The 22,223-nt window shown below is 38.7% G+C and overlaps 1 protein-coding gene across 1 annotated transcript in view; it reads right to left on the bottom strand.

Moving 5' to 3' along the window:
• Positions 1 to 22,223, bottom strand: part of BRWD1 (bromodomain and WD repeat domain containing 1) — a 124,754-nt gene that overhangs the window by 16,740 nt on the left and 85,791 nt on the right. The window contains exons 26-37 of the mRNA XM_060640877.3: positions 20,208 to 20,332; positions 19,499 to 19,581; positions 15,779 to 15,890; positions 15,120 to 15,181; positions 14,235 to 14,390; positions 13,671 to 13,791; positions 12,334 to 12,459; positions 11,089 to 11,161; positions 9,501 to 9,542; positions 6,968 to 7,114; positions 6,190 to 6,342; positions 2,959 to 3,125 (exon numbers count right to left, since the gene is read on the bottom strand). Of these exons, the coding sequence (XP_060496860.3) occupies positions 2,959 to 3,125; positions 6,190 to 6,342; positions 6,968 to 7,114; positions 9,501 to 9,542; positions 11,089 to 11,161; positions 12,334 to 12,459; positions 13,671 to 13,791; positions 14,235 to 14,390; positions 15,120 to 15,181; positions 15,779 to 15,890; positions 19,499 to 19,581; positions 20,208 to 20,332 (1,367 nt within the window). The remainder of the gene's footprint in view (positions 1 to 2,958; positions 3,126 to 6,189; positions 6,343 to 6,967; positions 7,115 to 9,500; positions 9,543 to 11,088; positions 11,162 to 12,333; positions 12,460 to 13,670; positions 13,792 to 14,234; positions 14,391 to 15,119; positions 15,182 to 15,778; positions 15,891 to 19,498; positions 19,582 to 20,207; positions 20,333 to 22,223) is intronic.

The following is a 22,223-nucleotide window of genomic DNA, read 5'->3' as shown; positions in this document are numbered from 1 at the left end:
GTTCAAAAAAAAAAAAAAAAAGACGCAGGGAGGACTCACATAGTACCTCGTAACGTATGCCCCCAAATTATGGACTGTAAAGCAGCTGAACGGGCTGAACTCATTTCCCTAAGGCTAAGGAGCACGTCTGCCCGGTTCAGTGCAGTTCTGCTGTTCCAAACACTGGGGCAGGGATGCAAGGAGGACTTTGGCAAATCCTCTCACCCAAAACGCAAAGATAAAACTGGCAAAATCATCCAAAACAATCATTTCGCAACTCTGGAAAGTAATCAAAGGCCTTTATTAAAAAAGGCCTTTATTAAAAAAGCCTTTATTCTAGAAAACCTTCTGAATCTAAGAAAAAACTTTACTGGAGTTTTGGTATTTTAACTCGGGGCTGCTCCCAGTCACACACACCCCAATTCTGTGGCACAGCCTTGAGGACCAGGATGAGGAGGCGGAAAGAGCTGGCCTGACTTGAGAACTTCACCAAACAGCACTAAACTCACTGCTGGAAATCCAGCCAGGCCGACCGCGTAGCAGCCCAAGTCTGTGAAACCGGTCAGAGCAACAGAGTTCAGCCACAAAATTTAAAGGAGAGCTACAGAATGAGACAGTCACAGGAGTCTTTGAAAAGCTCCAAAATCATCCTGGGGATGTGGAAGCTTCCACAAATACTCAAGAAAGACTGGGGAGAGCCCTGTTATCCAGTCGTCCCTGGATTACCTTGAGACTCTCATGCCTGGAAAAATATAGGCAGAAAGTGAACTTGGCCTCACTTCACACAAAGGCCTCCTTCAGAAAAGGGTGGAGGGCTTACTTGATGGGTTTAAGCACAAATTCTGACCACTGCGCTGTGGTAAGTCAGGGAAGACACCCAGGAACACAGGCCCCACAATTTTTTTTTTTTTTTTTTTTTTTTTCATTTTTAAGGGGCACCTGGGTGGCTCAGTTGGTTGAGCATCCGACTCTTGATTTCAGTTCAGGTCATGATCCCAGGGTCTTGGGATCAAGCCCCGTGTCAGGCTCCACAATGAGTGTGGAACCTGCTTAAGATTCTTTGTCTCTCTCTCTCAGAAAAAATAAAATAAAATAAATTTTTAAAAAGCAGATTTCAGCGGCTTACCACTGCGGGAAAGACAAACTACAGAACTGGTCTAAGGTAACTCACTAAACAAAACCAGCAACAAGTATCATCACAGAGGGACAAGAATCAGAGTCTAGAGTTTCTACAATATGTTAACAAACAGTGACAAGAAAACCAGATTACTAAGTTTGTCCCACTTCCAACAAAACAGTACAAGACATACCAAGAATCAAGGAAGTTTGCCCATACACAGGCAAAAATGCACTCAATGGAAACTGTCTCTGAAAGGACCCAGATGCTGAGCTAAATCCACCATTATAAACACATTTGAAGAACCAAATAAAATCATGTTTACAGAATTAAAGAAAAGCACGAGGACAGAAAATATCAGTAGAGACACAGAAATTACAAAAAACCAACCAAAGACTCTGGAGTTGGAAAGCACAGTAACTGACATAAACATTCACAAGATAGGCCCAACAGTAGATGTGAGCTGGTATGAGCTGGTATAAGAATCAGTGAACTTGGTAGGTCAATAAATTATTATCCCATCTGAAGAACAGAAAGAGAAGGGGGAAAAATGAAGAGAGCCTCAGAGGCCTGTGGGAGACCATCCATCATATCAACATATGTATAATGGCAGCCCACAAATGAGAGGAAAGGGGCAGAAAAAAATTGAGTAATGGCTGGAAACCACCCAGATTTTATGAAAAACAGTCTTCTACAAAGCTGGAAAAATTCCTACACACATCAAAGTCAGCTGCAAAATGCAGACAGAGAACTGTGAGAGCAGCAAGAGAAAAACCATTCCACATGGACGAGGGAGGGAACCTCAGCGGCACTGAGAGCTGACTTCTCATCAGAAACAACAGAGTTCGGCAGGCAGTGGGAGAGACGCTGGGAGGAAAACAAAACATGGTCAACTAAGAATTCTATATCCAGCAAAATTAGTCCAAAAGGAAAACTGTCAGAATTAACTGCTAGCACATCTGCCTTACAAGAAACACAAAAGGATCTCAAGCTGACAAGAAAGGACACCAGAGGGTAACTCAAACCCACACAAAGAAATAAGAACCACTGGGAAAGGTAATTTACATAGGTAAATATAAATAACAGTGTCAGTGATGTTTTTATTCTTTCCTTAACCGATTTGAAAGAAAACTAGATAAAGCAAAGATGTAATCTGACGACAAGAGCACAAAATGGAAGGGAGGGAGCTAAACGAGAACAAGCTTATGAGATTTAAATACTATTGATCTGAAGGAGATGGTTCTGAACGGAGATGCAGAGCACAGTCCCCAAAACATGCACGAAGACACCCATCACGGACACGGCGCTTGTTCAAGACAAGCCTGGACACAGACGACACAGGACGGACTCCACTTTCGCGCTGCAACACTGTGAGATGCCTGGAAACCTGACAGTAACATAGGCTACACAAAGATGACAGAATACAAATTAATATCAAATTCCTGACGGAGAATAAGCCCTGCATTTTATATGTCTTCTTCATAACTAATCCTCAGAAACAATAGGGCACATAGTGCCTAATCGCTATTTCTCTTAACACAATCAAATGCTCGACACCCAAAGCAATCACTTTACTCTCTGCATTATAAAAAAAAAAAAAAAAGTTCTTATGTAAATACATAAATGATACTTTAATCCTTAGTAAAATTTTAAAAATCTATAATTTTCCTTAAATGCTTAAAAATTTACCTAATTACAAATTATACAATAGCTCTATATGCACACAGTATTTTCAAGCCATTAAAAAAAAAACAACTTTCGGAATATACTATACTCCTAATCATTGTAGAATAATAAAATTAAAGAAGTATCACAACCTGAAACTTTTTAAATTGCATACAAAGCCTGAAATAACCAATCACCTGATACTTCTGTTAGCCTGACTGACACGGTTACAATTTTGCCGTCTCTTGAACCTCTGGCTTCTTCGAAGTTTTTCATTGAATTTTTGACCAATTTTAAAATCAGAGGAGATTTTCTTCATTTTTTCTTCAAATAAGGCAGACAATCTCAAGGTCATACTGTAAATCTGCAAGAATATGAGAGCAAAACTAGAACTACAAAATATCTTGAAAAATACTTTCACAAAAAAGAGTATAATTGCAACCTATTACATCACTGTTATAGACAACAGCTGTTACTTATTTCATCCATCCCACCCTTCCTTCAATGACATCTGCCAGAAACACGCAGTACCGAACATATAACTCTCAGATGAAAGAAAGTATTAAAGCAATTGTCTAGAATCCAGGACTTACTACAGTCTATAGGTCAATGGCTCTCAACCAGCTGTTCTCATTTTCACATTTACATATACAAATCCTAAAGATGTCCCCTTCTCCTAGTTAGATGTGGAGCTGGCTAGTTTTAGGATTGCCGTCTAGGCAGCAAGAGAGCAGTGTGTCCTCGGGGCAAGGAGACAAAGACACTTCACCCCAGTCTCCAACTTGCAATCTGACCTCCAGTAAGGCCACTTAGATCTAAGCATGGATTACAGACCAAAGCCTATCTTGCCACAGGAGAAGAAAACAGGCCCCAGAACTGTAACAGATATGAAAGATGGTGTTTTAACAGCTTTGATAATTAAATAATATCAAATCTGTCAAAGAACTGCAACATGATATTCAGTGCTCCTATAAATAACTTTGGTACAGCTATGTATTTACAGGAAGTACTCTTTACTCATTCACAATCATTCCTGAAAAGGAAGTATCAAAGTCTAACGTTCAATCACTCTGATGCACCAGGCAGCGGGGTGGAGACACTTTAACATTAGAGAATCTTCAGAAAAAAGTGTGTGAGGAGCGCCTGGGTGGCTGAGTCAGTTAAGCATCCAACTGCGTTTCGGCTCAGTTTATGAGTTCCCCATTCATGAACTTGATCCCTGCATCCAGCTCTGCACTGACACTGCAGGGCCTGCTTGGGAGTCTCTCTCTCAAAATAAATAAATAAACATTTAAAAAAATGTATTTTTTTAGGTATGTGAGTTATAGCAATTTCTTATACGCTTTATAAATATGTATGCACACACACATATATATACACAATACATGTGAAATTCAAAATGTCACTTCATCTGAAACGATCATTGACATTTCCAGTATTTTGTGTATACCTTACTCTTTCCCTTCAAATGTGAATTCTAACATTAGTCACCAATTTTAACAAGTGGCTTTATTTCCTTAATCATATTGTTTGAAATCTGATTCTCTTAAGAATCACTTTCATATTATTTTATGTCTTCTCGTTGGGTTTTATATAAAATTCAGTTAATACACTTGAGTTGAACATAAACATTGAACAAAAATGGGTGCTAAAATTAGCTATTCAAAATGAAAAAAGGCATGTATGAAAAAACCCCACAGTTAACGTCATACACAATGGTGAAATATGGAAAATCTTCCCCCTGTGATCAGGAAAGAGACAAGGTTGCCTGCTTCCACCACTGCTATTCAATACTGTACTTTAAATCCCAGCCAGAACAATTAGACAAAAAAAAAAAAAAAAAAAGACCAAAAGACAGAAAGACAGACAGACAGACAGAAAGAAAGAATATAAAGACAAAGCAAGAAAGATCAGATTGTGAAGTTAGAAGTGAAACCACCGCTATTAGCAGATGGCGTGATCCATATTCATGGCAGCATTATTCGTAAGAGCCAAAAAACAGAAACAATTCAACTGTCCATCAAGACATGAATGGATAAACAAAATATTATATACCCATACAATGCAATATCATTCAGGCATAAAAAGGAATAAAGCTCTCATGCATGTTATAACACGGATGAACCTTTCAGAAATTCTGCTAAGTGAAAGGAGCCAGACACGAAAGGGCAAATGTTGTATGATCCCATGTGTGAAATATCTAGAACAGACAAATGCATCCAGACAAAGTAGATGAGACATTTACCAAGGGCTAAGCGGGGAGCGAATGTAGAGTTACTCCTTCATGTTACAGTTTCTGTTTGGGGGGATGAAAGAGTTTTAGGAAAATCAGTGATTGTTGAGCATTGTGAATATAATTAATGTCAATGAATCATACCCTTAAAAATGGTTAAAATAATAAAGCTTATGTTACATATATTTAACTGCAATTTTGAAACTCTGATAATATATAAAAATCCAATAAGTTGTACAGTTGATGATATATCTATCCTCAAATAGTATGTTACATAAAAGGCGAGGGAAAGCATGAATGAAATTTCTCTCTGGGAAGAAAGTCTCAATAACAGTGAATACGGACAATAGCATCAACTTGAAAAAATGTTGGACCGGATGCTAAACTGATTTAAAGTGATGTGAAATCTGCACATTGAATCCAAGGAAGCAGTTCTCAGATTGAGAAATAATTAACACAGGAGAGTCTGGGGATAATAAAGAGAAAGTGAAATTAAGGCAAAATGGTTACTTAGCAGCGATAGTTGCTGATCATAGACAAAGTGCTATAATATTAAGCAAGTGCGTTCTTTAGAGTCTTCTCAAATCATCCCTCTTTGTTAAACTACCAGCACACTGGCTACAAGGGTTTGTGATTATTCGTGAGAATTCACTGAGAGACTTATGTACACCTTTGTCTGTTCACTGCGCTTCAACAAGTTATGAGAAGTTATCCAACATGTAACATTTTAACACAACTTTAGGGGTATACTCTCCACCTGTGTTCTCCAATAATCAGATGGCTCATGTGTCTCCTCTTTGGGTTGGAAATATTACTATGCTCTCAGGAGTCTTACCCCCACTTCCGATTTTCCTTTTCTTACTTTTAATTATCTTCCAGAATCTATCATTAAATCTCAAGTCCACTCTTCAAGATTCCTACATGTACAAAAACAGATTTTTCCCATCCTATGTATCAAGTTCAAATTTGTTCATTTCTCATTGGTGGCCTCATTGCCTCCGATTCCCATTTGTTTCCACGACATTAGGAAAGGTAAGCATTAACTGTGGTGAGGGGAGAGAGACAGAGCTCTAGCCTTACCAGTGTTCTCGCCCTCCTCACTCATCCTTAATGTTCCAACACGTACCAGCAAGTGGAAAATGATCATCAACACAGACCACGCACTCTTTTCATTGAGAACCACTTTTAAAATTACCTTTGATCTTTTGTTTGGTGTATATGCTTTTGCATTGCTAAATATCAACCGGATGTCTTTGCAAAATTCCAAAGGGCTGTCATAATTTCCTGCTTCTAAAGTTTCCCTTACTGTTCCAAAATCCATTGGAGTATCTATAATATCTCGGTAGTCCTAGGTTTTAAAAACAAGAATTAGTTCAAAGATTTGATTCCTACTTATAGAAATGTTAAGAGCATCAGACCTCCAAAACATTCAAAATGAGAGAAAAGAAAAAGGTTAGAAGGACCTTAAGAATCATCAATAATTTTTAAAAAAGAGGCTCAGACATACAGAAAAAATAAGAAATATACCAAAATGATACATCTGGTAGGATATTAAATGGTTTTCATTTCCTTCTTTATACTCTTAATGTAATTTCTAAGCTTTTACAGTAAATCTGTGCTTTGTAATCTTTTTTTTAAAGGCCATTTTCCATTCTCATATTTGGGGAATGAATACAGAGCTTTTATCCAGTTTATAGTTTTCCTGGGGCTGAGCCTACTAAGAAAACAGATAAACATGTAGGATCCTCCCATTGAGATGTAGCAGTGATTAAGTCTTAGCCAAAGTTACGAGGGGTCTAGAAAATTCAAGAAAAACTGTGTAATACAACTCTTCCACAGCTGCCTTAGCGGTGAGAGACAAAGTTAACACGAAGCTCAGACATCTTACTCGTTAAAGTTTAATTTAAACACCTCCACCCCAATCTCTATACAAAACAAGAAGGCCCAAACATTCAAACAATGGCAAAACTTACTGGATATTCAACCAAATCAACAGGTTGTCTAAATGGTTCAGAATCTTCACACTGAAAAATTAAGTTCACTAGTTCCTTACACTGTTTCTTCCAGTTATTTTCAACATAGTTGGTGGCTTTGATGCTCGTTTTTTTCCAATCACGGACCTATAAATACATTCACAATATTATAAGCTTTTTCAGTCTTGGAAATGTCACACTGCGGTCTGGTATAGTACGGTGGTAAAAATGCACGTGAGCTGTGGCCTTGTGTACTATAACAATGTGGCTACTTTTATTTTCTATCTACTTAGAAGAAATCCACTTTTCTGTAAAGGTCAGTAACATCACATCCATTACTCTGAAAACATTTTTCATTCTACCACTTATCTCCCAAGTTTAGAACTCGTTTTCACAGAAAGTGAAGAATCGCATTAGACAAAGTGGTAGGCTAAAGAATGGCCCCAAAGATACCTGCATCCTAATTGAAGAACTTGTGGCTGTCACTATACATGGCAGATCTGACCACCGGTTTGAATCCTGAGATGGGAAGACTGTCCTGGATTATCAAGATGGGCCCAATGTAATCACAAAGGTGATTTAAAAAAAAATTTTTTTTAAGTTTATTTGAGAGACAGAGCCAGGACAAGAAGGGAAGGGGCAGAGAGAGAGGGAGAGAGAGAAGCCCAAGCAGGCTCTGCACTGTCAGCACAGAGCCCAATGTGGGGCTCAAACCCACGAAGCCACAAGAACATGACCTAAGCCGAAACCAAGAGTCAGACGCTTAAACTGACTGAACCACCCAGGCGCCCCACAAAGGTCCTTTTAAAAGTGACAGACTTCGAGACTTCAAGCTGCTGGCTTGAAGATAAAAGACGAGGGGACAAGAGCCTCTAGAAGCTAAAAAATAACAAGAAGAAGGATTCTACCCTAGGCTTCCAGAAAGGAACACAGCTATGCCACCACCCTGATTTTAGCTCCACTGAGACCCATGTCTGACTTCTAATCTACAGACCTAGAAGACCTTTTTTTTTTTTTTTTTTAATTGTTTAAGCCACTAGATTTGTGATTTGCTATGGCGGCCACAGCAAACAAATACTATACAGATACTAAACACCTGGGATTTTGTTTAAAAATGAAATTATTTTCCCCCCAAAATAAGAAATTATACGAAAATGACAATCAGATGACAATTCTTCAAGTCTAACTTCCCACTGTTATTTGGCGCAAGCATATTAGGAAAATTAGTATGATAAAAAGCTTAAATTTAAGCAGTATTTGGACAAAATTTGAAATGTTAAGCATTTTAGGGGAGCCAGTCTGACTTCGGCTCAGGTTGTGACCTTACAGTTCATGAGTTTGAACCTGACATTGGACTCTGCTGGCAGCACAGCTTCAGCTCCTCTGTCTCCCTCTCTCTGCCCCTCCCCTGCTCATGCTCTCTCTCAAAAATAAACATTAAAAAAAAACTTAAAAATAAAATGTTAAGCATTTTTAAATTAATAACCTTTCCTTAGGGGTGCCTCAGTGACTCAGTCTGTTTAAATGTCCGATTCTTGGTTTTGGCTCAAGTCATGATCTCACAGTTTGTGGGTCCGAGCCGCATGTCATGCTCTGCGTTGACAGTGCGGAGCCTGCTTGGGAGTGTCTCTCTCTCTCTCTCTCTCTCTCTCTCTCTCTTTCTCTCTCTCTGTTTCTCTCTCTGCCCCTCCCCCACTTGCACTGTCTCTGTCTCTCAAAATAAACATTTAAAAAAATTTAATAACCTTTCCTTTAATTACTATGTTACATTATAACCACAAGAGCTGCTGGTGACGCCACAATTCAAACTTAGTATCTAAAACTTATAACCAAACCCAGTATCTAAAAACTCATTCTATCCATACGTCATTCTCCTTAACTGCATCTTCCCAACAGGTGTCATTTAAAACAAAGGTTTATTCAGCAAACCCCAGTGAACATTCCCCTACAAGGGCTCCTCCTCTACCAGCCTTCCCACTGCACACAAGCACAGTCCCTGACGAGGCTCCGCCTTACACTCTACTTCTTGCAACAGGTTCCTCACTTCCTTTAGTACCGATTCTGTCATCCTTCAAAACCTCTGCATCTATTATGGTGGTGAAACGGAGTCTCTCCTTTAAATTTAAATGAAATCCTTGGTTTTCAAGATCACCACCATCCACTCCCAACGTAACAGCCAGACACAGCCCCCCTGCTCACCCCAACACTCAGTCCCTACACTGGGCAGGCCAGTGCTCTACCGCTAGCCTAGTGGCATGCTACACGTGCCTACTTTGTGACACGGGTCCCAAATGCTCCTTATTTTGTGCACGTCCTCTTTCTCCTCCAGCTCATTCTGAAAACAAAGTTCAAGTCCCAACTCTTCCACTAAACCTTCCCTGACTACCCGCCTCTCAGTGATTTCCCATTTCTTTTAACAAATGCTCGATACCCATTATCAAGGTAACTTTTCAGAGTAACACCTGAAATCTGAGGCTGCTTTCAAAATACAGAATAAGCAAACAACAAAGGTCAGTCGAACAGATTAACTTACTCTCCTTCTTCCAGAAGATGTTTTAGGAAGATCACTATCATCCTACGAACAAAAATCAGAGCACCGTTAAGTGTTAATATTCTCATCCGAAACGTAATAACCTAAAAGCGTATCAAACACATTAGGTCTTACAAGGATTTTAACTTGTTCACAAAAATCTCAAAAGGCAGACCCTATCAGGTCTTTGTGGCACCCAGACTCCCATAAACCAACCATTCTTAATAACCCTCTACACTCCCTAGGAAAACTAATTCCTATAGATAGCTATAAAAAGGTGCTTTGTGCAAGACCTAAATAGGACATGCATAAGCAACTTCCAATGTGTGTTTCATCTCTATCCATAAAACCCAAGAAACCATTTCCTACTGTTCTGAATTTCATACTCCACACATTTTCTTATTCCCTAAATCAAGTATTTGCATGGCCATTTTTATTCCGATAGAAATTACCAAGAGAATCAGTGAATCGCAATAAGGGTCTGTGTAGAAATTGACACTATACAGAACTCCTGTAACTTCCTGCTCGATTCTGTATGAAGTGAAATTACCCAGCATCACTGATATTTGCCTTGAACTTTGATACCACCTTGAGTGAAGAACTTGTGGGTACTGTGAGCATGGTCAAGTTCGTTAATTTGTAATTACAATCAAATCCAACTCTTAGAAACTGCAAAAGTAGAGGACACATTCCTCAGCTATGTTATTCACGCAGACATATGCTGTTTATTTGGTATCAATTATTGGTTAAAACAAATTACTTCACTGAATATCTGGATAATTAAAAATATATTTTTATCAAATGGGAACCCTCTTGCACTGTTGGTGGGAATGCAAACTGGTACAGCCACTCTGGAAAACAGTGTGGAAGTTCCTCAAAAAATTAAAAATAGACCTACCCTATGACCCAGCAATAGCACTGCTAGGAATGTACCCAAGGGATACAGGAGGGCTGATGCATAGGGGCACTTGGACCCCAAGGTTTATAGCAGCACTCTCAACAATAGCCAAATTATGGAAAGAGCCTAAATGTCCTTCAACTGATGAATGGATAAAGAAATTGTGGTTTATATACACAATGGAGTACTACGTGACAGTGAGAAAGAATGAAATATGGCCCTATGTAGCAACATGGATGGAACTGGAGAGTGTTATGCTAAGTGAAATAAGCCATACAGAGAAAGACAGATACCATATGTTTTCACTCTTATGTGGATCCTGAGAAACTTAACAGAAACCCATGGGGGAGGGGAAGGAAAAAAAAAAAGAGGTTAGAGTGGGAGAGAGCCAAAGCATAAGAGACTCTTAAAAACTGAGAACAAACTGAGGGTTAATGGCGGGGGGGGGGGGGGGGGAGGTGATGGGTATTGAGGAGGGCACCTTTTGGGATGAGCACTGGGTGTTGTATGGAAACCAATTTGACAATAAATTTCATATATTGAAAAAAACAAAAAATATATGTATTTTTATCAAAATAGTTTCATAGTTCATTGGAATATAGCAAGAATTGTTATTTTTCTACTTCACTCAATATTTTTAAATTACCATTTGAAACGAACAGAAATCATTATAAAATTGACAAACTTCATTACCAAATCCTCGGCATTTTGCTCATCATTTTCGGAAGTGTTAGAAAGTTCTGAGATATGTGTACAGTCTTGATTCCTAAAAAGCAATTTTTCACATGTTTAAGAGTATGCAGTTGTCATGTCTGATGTCAAAGATTCAAACTACAGGTTAAGATAGAAACAGTTCCCCAAGTATGCATACCTAATTTCAAGCAAAGGAATACCCAGTTTTTTAATCTACCCTCTGTGGAAACAACTGACCATCTTAGAATATGGAAAGTAAGTTTTTGTTTCCCCAGCTAAGTATGTATAAAAATTAAGCTGGCAATCCAGAAATAATCCAATTATGGCCTCAACTGGATGAATGTGAAGATGAGTGTTCCTAACATCACTAGGCATATTCGTACAGTAAGTACCAGGAACATGGATTGACTTGAGACAAAATAGAGGGGAGAAGCAGAAATTAAAGCAAATTAGATCTTAACTTCCCTGTACACACAGAAGAAAGAATGCTGAAGTAGGACTATCTAGGCATGAAGAAGATGAAAATGGGTATGTGATTTTCCTGAAGTAGAAAAAAATGAAAGTCCTGGGGAAGAGGAAACAAGTCCAGGTCGTCCAGGCAAGAAGTGGATTCCACCCAGCAAAGCAAGATAGACCAGAACCAGTTACTTCCCAGTTTGTAGCCACATAGTAAAAATGATGGCACAGTTTATAAATTATCTTCTCTGATACATAATTCTTTCAAACAATTTTTATGGCTATGGTAAAAAGGCATTAAGATCACACAGCACAATTCATTAATTTCAAAGGAAACAGGCTGAGCAATTTGTCCAAAGTGACAGACAACGTTCATCAGAACAGATGATGTTAAAACAGATCCCACTTTCCGTCCTCCTCCTAAATGATCTCCCAATGCAAGCAAGCGTGTGCAGCCATTAGTGTTATACCAAGGGTAATTTCTTCATGTTTCATAAGGACACCACAGTCATGAAAAATGACTAAGGGGAACCCGGTGAAGGGTATATATAGGGCAACTTCTGTAGTATAAAATTATTTCAATTTTAAAAAGCAGAAAACATTGGATTGTTCTGTTTTTCATGCCTTTACTAAAAGTAATAATCACAATAAATATGTACAGAAATGTTATTTAACATAGCATATTAATAAAAGGGTGTAATTCAGAGAGCAAAAATTAAGAACTAGATGGCTGCAAGAGGTACAGACATGCAAAGCCACTTTCCACATCTATAATAGGAGGTAACTTACTTGATAAATTTTAAAAGTTGGTCAGTTATCTTCTTAGCTGATCTTGCAATTACACTCTCAGGCTCATTAAATGTCCTGGCATTATGTTCTATGTATCTGACTTCCCAAACTAATGCAGATAGCCTCCTTCAAAACAAAAAAGTAGGCAATTTAGAGCTCAGAAAACAAAAACACAGAAACCAGGTTTAAAAAAAAAAAAAAAAAATTCCCAGCACGTTAAGCCAGCATGTATTAATATATTAAATCCTAAGTGCAAAGTTACAATGAATAACCTTCTAATGCTCTCAACCTGATCATAACCATAAGCAATTATACTGGAAGCTAAACCACAGAGAATACAATTAAAGACCAAAAATCTTAACAGTTCACTTCATCACATCCAGAGCAACCTGGAGCAACCCTCCCTTTCACAGTGTCTACAGGCACAACGGAAGCTACTGAGACTCAAAGAAGAAAAGGTGTTAAATATCATCAATCCTAAGAGAGTAACCTGGCAAAGTGGTTTCTGAACAAATGCACATTCCCATGTCTGGCTACAGAGATAAAGTACACCATCGATGTAAGAAGTCAGTTTTTTGAAATGGTAATTTCTCAAAGTAGATGAATTGTAACAAATAAAATACTATCAATTACTTAAAATTTAAAAAAATCGCTGAGAATCAGGGCACCTGGGTAGCTCAGTCGGTAAAGCGTCCGACTTCCACTCAGGTCATGATCTCACTCACAGTTCATGAGTTCGAGCCCATCGGGCTCTGTGCTGACAGCTCGGAGCCTGGAGCCTGTGTCTCCCTGGATTCTATGTCTCCTCTCTCAGCCCCTTCCCCACAAGCTCTCTGTCTCTCTCTCTGTCTCTCTCTCTCTCTCTCTCACCCAGAAATAAATAAGCAATAAATAAATAAATAAATAAATATTTTTTAAAAAATTTAAAAATCACTAAGAATAGGAAATTTTATAGTTATCAGTGCTCTAGAAGCCAAAGATAAAAAGCTGATGACTCTGGGGAATCAATCTTTCAAAGGCCAATTTTTAAAATTCAACTTTATTTTTAAAATCAAGCTGCTAAATAGGAATAACACGCAAATAAATATGATGTCTAACTACTTAACATAATTTGTAAGAAGCACGTGGAATTTTTTTTAATCCGACGCCTCTCCAACATCGAACAGTGTCTTACCACAGAAGACCACAAGATCACTATAATGAAAGAGAGTGAAACAGAAAATAGCGTGCATCAGCCCCCACTCCACCACTGTCACGATCAACCACCACTTCCATTCACTCCACTCAGGATGACCAAACACCTTTTCAAACTATTGTGAAAGGAGGTTTCTACTAACCTGTAGAATCGATTCACGAGCCTCATTCGAATCGTGTAGAGGTCGGTTGGATAAGCTACTACGGTGCAATACTTCGGGTACGTACACAGATCAACTGGCCCCGCGAAAGCCGCTGCTATGTCTATGAAGGCAGACACAAAACATTTTCATCAATAAATTCATTACCCACAGGAGATTATTTCTCTGCAAATTCCTCAAAACTAGAGCCACGTTTAACAATGCAGGCCCAAACAAAAAGGAGCAATTAGAAACTGTAGTGAAGAATGCCACCGAAGTTTGCTGCGCTTTTAAAATACTTTTGTGGAGGGGCGCCTGGGTGGCTCGGTCGATTGAGTGGCTGACTTCGGCTCAGGTCATGATCTCATGGTCCCTGGGTTCGAGACCCACGTCAGGCTCTGTGCTGACCACTCAGACCCTGGAGACTGGAGCCTGCTTCGGATTCTATGTCTCCCTCTCTCTCTGCTCCTCCCCCACTCCTACTCTCTGTCTCTCAAAATTAAATAAAAAAAATACCTTTGAGGAAAGGAAAACTTGAACATGAAACATTCCACACTAAAAACTTACCAAGATTCAAAAGTTGGTCTATACCACTAATAATTCGTTCACATTCTTCATCTCTCGATTTCTGGCCCCATTCACCATCTTGAGGTTTGTAGAGTAATTTCTCTAGCTCATCGGAAGTGACAGAAATACTAGCTCCTAACTCTTCAGGTGGGTCAACTATAAATTCCATTCCAAAGAACAAGAAAGAAAAATAATTAACCAAATATATATTATACTTAAGTTGTCAAAACTCCTAAACCAGACACTACAAAGGAAAAAGCAGTGGTTTTATAGTGGAGAAACCTGGGACACCACCTAAGTCACATGATGAAAGTTAACACCCCCGGTAATAGGACAAATGGACATCATGTGCCTCATGATATGATGCACTGAGGACCATATACCACGTCTCTAACACTAGCACCAGAAATGTAAACCCTGGATAATGAGTAAATATGAAACAAGCCCAAACGGAGAGAAATGCTACAAAACGACTAGCCAGGATTATGTAAGAAATGATAATGGGCTATTAAAATGCAGTCAGCATCAAACTTGAAGCCTAGGATAAGAATTAATCAGCCAGATTCATATTAATTCTGTGGGGGGTTAGTAAAGCTCACGGTTACTGAAAACAGGTCAAATATTTTCATTATTGAAAAATGATATACCATGGGGCTCCTGGGTAACTCAGTCGGTTAAATATCCGACTCCTGATTTCGAATCAGATCATGATCTCATGGTTCATGAGTCTGAGTTCTGCATCAGGTTCTGCGCTCACAGCATGGAGCCTGCTTGGGATTCTCTCCCTCTCTCTGGCCCTCCCTCTCCCTCTGTCTCTCAAAAATAAGTGTTTAAAAAAATTTTTTTAAATAGTTTCTGCTAAAACTTAAAAAAAGAATCATATACCATTATCAGGAATTGGTTCCATGTCCCATGGGCTAAGTTTTTCAATTTCAGTATTGTCCCACCTATTAAAAAACCAAAAGTCCAGTTAGCCTCTCATAAAAACAACTTGTGGCTAATAACTAGGTATCCACAAAAGAGTAAACAAAAATAAAATGTGAAAACCTCATTGTAGCAATGAAAGTTTAAATATTAACCGTAAGATTTTTTTAGGAGAATACATTATGAGAAAAAGAAAGCATTAAAAATGTTCAAAGACAAAATCAGAAGTCCTGTGTGGCTTGTACCCAGGGTAGGTGGAAAAAACTCAACAACCCTGTGAAGCCTTGAATGCCACACTTCAGAATGTGACTTTATTCCACAGCCAATGGAAAAGCAGCAACGATTTCCTTGAACAGGGAAAATGATGTCATATGTGCTCCTCAACTAGGAACTATTAGGAGGCTACAGAAATGGGACCAGAGAGGCAAGCAGAACCTGTCCCGAGGGGGTTCTGGTGAACGGGAAGCAGCCAGGGCGTGCGAGAGACACTGCATGGGGATGACGGACAGGACTCAATGACAGACTAAATCATGGTCTTTCACCTGAAACATATTATTCATAAAACCACCCACCACAATGAACGAATGTCTGTAGAGAATTCATTTCAACTGCATACAGACCTAACGATGTAGCACTGGAAATGACTATCAGGGTACTGCGGCTGATATGGCTCTTGACTTAGCACTGTTCCAAACCACCAAGCATCATCAATGATAGAACGGAACCTATCACCTATAAAAGATGACCAAGTCTGAGACACATTTTTAATTTATAAAATACCATGATAGAGATAAAAAAAGAAATTACTTTTTTTATCTTAAAATCAGCCATCCTTCCCCACTTTCCAGCAATCTTCAGCAATAAAATAAATGTAAAAAGATACAATGTCACACTGAGTAATTTACTGACGGTGTATAACCATACAGTGCAATAGACTAACATGCTTCCGACTGGATTCTGTTGTTTACTGGATCCAAACATTTCCCCAAAATAGGTTCGACCACATTTTACAACATGGAACAAAGAACAAAGCTTAACAAAACTCAATAATCTTCTACAACGATGTATATGATCAAAATATACTTGCTTAATAAGTATATTAAATACCTCTGAAACATGTACTTCCTGAATAAAACATATTCCAAAAGTATGACTAGAATCCATGATTATTCTAAAGCTCTCCCTATATAAATATTTCCACATAAAACAGAATTTTAATTCTTAAGACTTCACATTAAAAATCAGTTCTAGATATACCCTAGGATATGCTTACATACTTTATTACTTAAAAGAATTAGGGGCGCCTGGGTGGCTCAGTCAGTTAAGCGTCCAACGTCGGCTCAGGTCATGATCTCACAGTTTGTGAGTTCAAGCCCCTCATGGGGCTCTGTGCTGACAGCTCAGAGCCTGGAGACTGCTTTGGATTCTGTGTCTCCCTCTCTCTCTGACCCTCCTCTGCTCACGCTCTCTCGCTCTCTCTCTCTCTCTCTCAAAAATAAAATAAACGTTAAAAAAAATTTTAATAAAAAAAAGAATTAAACACCCACATATCCCTTTATCTCAGGAGGATATATAGAAGCAGGAAGCAGATCTTAGGAGGGCTCCATCCACAAGCCAAAGTAACTGTACAGAATGCTCCAACTGACTCCGGTAATCATCTGTGTACCCTACAACGGCATCCCTTCTAGAGGAACACACTGTAGGTGAGCTCGGTTTCACGTTACAGAAGGAACACAGACTGCTGTCATAACCCCACCTCTTCCCTTCCATCCGTTCCACCTTTCTCAAAACAAAACCAGTAACAAAAAAAGTTGCTTAGCCACCGCTAACAATTCCTTGGTAGATTAACAATTCTGCTTTCAAGGAAGGTTTGACAGAAATGGTATCCATCAAAATTAAAGCTGTATTTCACTCCTCAGAAAGAGAATATTTACGTAATAAAATACCCACAAAGAGTACTAACCAAGTATGCTTCCACGGAATTCTCTAAAACTGAAAACAACAGCAGTATCACTACTGGAGCTGCATGTTTTGAGGTTCTTAAAATATTTTTAAATTCACATAAACATGACTTTTATGCACATTTTATATTTTTCAAAGTCACTAGACACCCAGGACGCCTGGGTGCTCAGTCAGACTCTTGATTTCAGCTCAGGTCATGATCCCAGGGCTGCAGGATCGAGCCCCACGTCCGGCTCCTTGCTGAGCGTGGAACCTGCTTAAGATTCTTCCTCTATCTCTGCTCCTCTCCCACTGGCTCTCTCTCTCTCTCAAAACAAATAGATAGGGGCGCCTGGGTGGCGCAGTCGGTTAAGCGTCCGACTTCAGCCAGGTCACGATCTCGCGGTCCGTGAGTTCGAGCCCCGCGTCAGGCTCTGGGCTGATGGCTCGGAGCCTGGAGCCTGTTTCCGATTCTGTGTCTCCCTCTCTCTCTGCCCCTCCCCTGTTCATGCTCTGTCTCTCTCTGTCCCAAAAATAAATAAAAAAAAAAAAAAAAAAAAAAAAAAAAAAAAAAAAAAATTAAAATAAAAAAAAACAAATAGATAAACTTAAAAAAAAAAAAAAAGCCAGTTTTTGATACCAAGAACCAACCTTATAATACTTTCCTTCCCTATTTATCTAAAACTAGAAGAGGAACACCTGGGTGGGACGCTTGATCTCGGCTCAGGTCATGATCCGGCAGTTTGTGAGGTGGAGCCCCGCGTTGGGCTCTGCGTGAACAGCATGAAGCCTGCTTGGGATCCTCCCTCTCCTCTCTCTCTCTCTGCCCCTCCCCTCGCTCTCTCTCTTTCAAACATAAACTTAAAAATTTTTTTTTTACCGTTTATTTATTTTTGAGAGAGAGAGAGAGACAGAGCATGAACGAGGGAGGGTCAGAGACAGGGAGACACAGAATCTGAAACAGGCTCCGGGCTCTGAGCTGTCAGGACAGAGCCCGACACGGGGCTCGAACTCACGGACCCCAAGATCATGACCTGAGCCGAAGTCAGACGCTTAACCAACTGAGCCACCCAGGCGCCCCTCAAACATAAAACTTAAAAAAAAAAAAAATTCAAAAACAAAACAACTAGAAGATACTTTCGGTTTAGATAAAAGTATTTTTCACTGTAAGATAACACTTTAAATTAAAAGGAGCCTTAAGAAATCACTTTTCTGAAGGTAAAACCTGGCTTTTCCTTAAGAATTAAAAAAAAAAACAAACCTGTTTTTGCCTATTCAAGAGTAGAATAAACATGCTTAGTAAAGTTCTTCACGCAATAAAATCAAGATTAAGCAACTTCCTTTACTAACACTGCTCAAACTTCGAGAGAATCGGTCAGATTTTATGGGGGGGGAATTGAATTAATTAAAAGATCTGGTACATTAATTTCCCAATCACAAAAATAAAACAAAGGCACTAAATTTCAAGAGGCAAGTGGGAATCCATCTCTAGAGCTCAGCTACAGAGAACGGGAGTTTAAAACAATTTCTGGATGCACATGTGGGCGGAACAAAATGAGAGCTTCCAACTTAGACGTCATGGGTGTTGGATAAACAGAACAGATGCGAAGCTTTGAAGTTCTTCAGAATTTGGCTATTGATCTTAACTCCGGCACATTCCGGATGACTGGAGTTTGGTCTTGGTTGTTTCTGTGTATGGCTAGATGTTTTTCTTCAAGAAAAATTTCCTTTAGTCCCAAAACAGTCCTGACTGTGTGGTTATTACCGTTAAAAATAGTCCACTAAGAACAGCCATGTTCTCCAAAATCTTTCATTTCAAATAGGGGTGACTCAGGGAATTTGTCGAAAATTTACCTATTTGTAGTACTTTAGAAAAAAGCAGCAGCAACTAGGAAAATTAATGAGGCCTTAACATCATTTACAAACGTGTACACTAGACGACAGAGCCTAAAACTTACTATTCCTAATAAGAGACCAAAACTGCTCAAAGGCGAATGAATTCTCCTAAGTGGCTGCACTATTTACAATGCAGATTAGAAGTAATTTACATTATTTTTCAATTTCCTGATTGTTTTAGATCATAAGATAACTTTGTGAATTATACCAGTCACAGTAAAGATGGAAAGAAATGCAGACTGTGGACACGTGAAAGGATATAAAAGTTCACCTCTAACATACAGTCAACGCGTAAGAAATAATCCCCACAAGAAATGCTGCTTGGCTAACAGTCCTTACGAAGAAGCAGTAAAGCAAAAAATACTTTCCAGGCACTTCTATTTCTTTCCAGAATTCACATGTTTGCATCCACCATAACAAGCAGCACCACAACAAAAAAATAGGCCAATAAACTGAGAGATCATTTTCTAACAGTGTATAAAACTCAGTAAGAACAGACTTACAAGACTGCCAATTCCTCTGTCTTGCTTCATCATAAAATTGACGCAGTACAAGAAAGTCAATGACATCCGGCATATCATGGTATCTAAACAGAAATAAAAGATTATCAAACTCCCTGAGCAGGTTACAGTCTAAAGCAACAATGTCCAAAAGAAACAGGATGGGAGCTGCATTTCTAATTTTTTTCTGACTAGCCTTATTAAAAAAAGTAGAGAAACTAGTAAAATTAATTTATCCCATGTACCCTAAATACGGTTTCACCATGTTATCAATACAAAATAACGAGATACCTTACATAGTTTTTCTTCATACCAAGTCTTCAAAATTCAGTGTGTACATCACACTCCATTGAAATCGGCCATATTTCAAGAGCTCAAGAGCCGCACGTGGCTAAGGGCCACCATAATGGACAGCACACATTTAGCAAATCATTTATTCTAACATTTTCTCAAAAACAAAGACAGACACAAATTCCCCTACAGGCCAGAGTTCTCCACACATTAGTGGCATGGAAAAAGGTATAAACATGCCAATGCCTAATTGTTGCTACAGCATACTACTTTTAGTCCCAGCTATGAGCACCTCAACTCCCGCCTTAGGCTGTCCATAGTGCTCCACTATTCACCCCGCAGTTATGAGGGACATGCTGATCAGCAAGAAGAAACCTCTAAATTTAAACAATTCCATAAAAAAAAAAAGAGTAACACATACCTAATAGAGAAAGATTTGTCCAAAAGTTTTCCAGTTGCAGGATCTATAAATGCTAGTTTGAGGCAACAGAGCGTAGGGGGCCCAACCTCGTATCGTATTCCAACTATTTTGACCAACTCTTGATCCTTTAACAGATATTTTTTAAAGAATGCAATGTTTAAAATGGTTAAAATAAAGCAATTTCTCAAGACTATAAATCTCCACATATTGCCACATTAAGTCAACTTGTAAGTCAGGTTTCCAATTTAACAGTGATTAAATCACTTTGCTAAAATTAATCTTCACGTCTTTTTCAGGATAGACATTTAATACTGTTTCAAACATAAGGAATATACTCACTTTAGCAAACATACCACAAAGTGTTAAGAAGGAACACGTAAGAGTCACTGATCAGCACAATATCTAAAGACAATTACTGTGAATAATGTGAATTTCTTTCTGGCTCTGTTCTCTTCCTAGAGATACATCATCTTGTTTTATGTGTGTCTCTGTGTAAAGACATCTCATTGAAGATGCTGTTGATTCATTAGCACTGAACTCAATAGCCAAAAGGACTTCTCATTCATGCCTAGACAAAGCTTATCTAACACAGGTGTTCTCTCCAGAAAGCACATCATCACCTTCTTGTACTGAGTAACACAGCAGAGCACTTTAAAGCATCACACTCGGGGGCTATGTTAAACAGTAAGTCACCAACAAAAAGCATAAAAACACTAAAGTTATTTATGTTGCATTCAATAGATCGTGAGAAGGACACTTATTTATGATGTGAGAGCTCAAACAAGAAGGTATCACCTCACTCGACCTCAGGAGGTAACAGGCCGGTCAGGGAAATCAAATTTTTTGCCACTGTGTGTGTGTTTGCAAATGGCCAGAAAGCACCCTGAGCATTGATTTGGGGTTACAAATAACATGCAGCTAGTAGGCAAAATGACAAATATGGAATCTGTGAATAATGAGGATCAACTCAGTGATAAGTGAAACAGACCTAAATAAATCAGAGCATATGGTAAGCCAAATTCAAGACGGAGAGCCACTAAGTTGAAGGAGAGTTAAGAACAGCTATCTTTGGGAATGCCTGGGTGGCTCGGTCCCTTAAATGTCCGACTCCTACTCATGATCTCACTGTTCGTGGGATTGAGCCCCACATCGGGATCTGCGCTGACAGCAGAGAGCCTGCTTGGGCTTCTCTCTCTCTCCCTCTCTCAAAATCAATAAATAAACTTAAAGAAGAAGAAGAAAAAAAAAACGGCTATCTTTGCTAAGATAGTTGTTTTTACCTTCTAATAGTTACTGAAAGTATCAAAAACATATAAAATACAAAGAATTAAAAAAAAAAATCAACGGCAATGCTATTCCATACATAATCACCATTGACATTTTGATGTATTTATTCTGGTTGACTGCATGTCTGCAAGTTTTTATTACCATAACCACAAACAACATTTCACATCCCATTTTTTCTCTTAGTAATAAATTATAAAAATTTAACAGTCATTCACTCAAGTATTTTAAAAGCCTCAATTACGCAGTGGGCTTCATACCATAGTCAACTCTGCAAAATGTACCATGATTTGATCCATTCAGTACTGTAGAGTATATGGACTTTTTCTAACTTTTGTTTTTATTAACAGGGATATGGAACCGTCTTGCTCATAAACTCACATGCACTTCCAGTTGTTTCCTAAATCACCGCAAATAAAGTCATGGATTTAAAACATCTGAATATTTTCCAGTTTCAATTCCAATCGCCAAGATAGCCTCTACAAAGCCCGGGCTGTTTCATATACCCTGTCCTGTCACCAATGTGAGTAACTGGTAACAAACCAAAATCTTTGCTACTTGCTAAAATGTGGGGGTTTTTTTCTTTCACTGATTAAAAAAAATTTTTTTTTTATTTTTTTATTTAACTGGTTAAGTATAGGGGAGCTAAAGCTTTTCCAATAGACTAGTCTACTGTGCATGCGGTTCAACTTCTTTTCCAATTTGTATTTCCTCTTTTGAAAACCTGCCACT

The sequence above is a fragment of the Panthera onca genome, chromosome C2 (genome assembly GCF_046562875.1).
Source record: "Panthera onca isolate mPanOnc1 chromosome C2, mPanOnc1 haplotype 2, whole genome shotgun sequence".
NCBI lineage: Eukaryota > Metazoa > Chordata > Mammalia > Carnivora > Felidae > Panthera > Panthera onca.
Note: the sequence above shows the minus strand (reverse complement) of the source record. Positions and strands in the feature narration are given on the sequence as shown.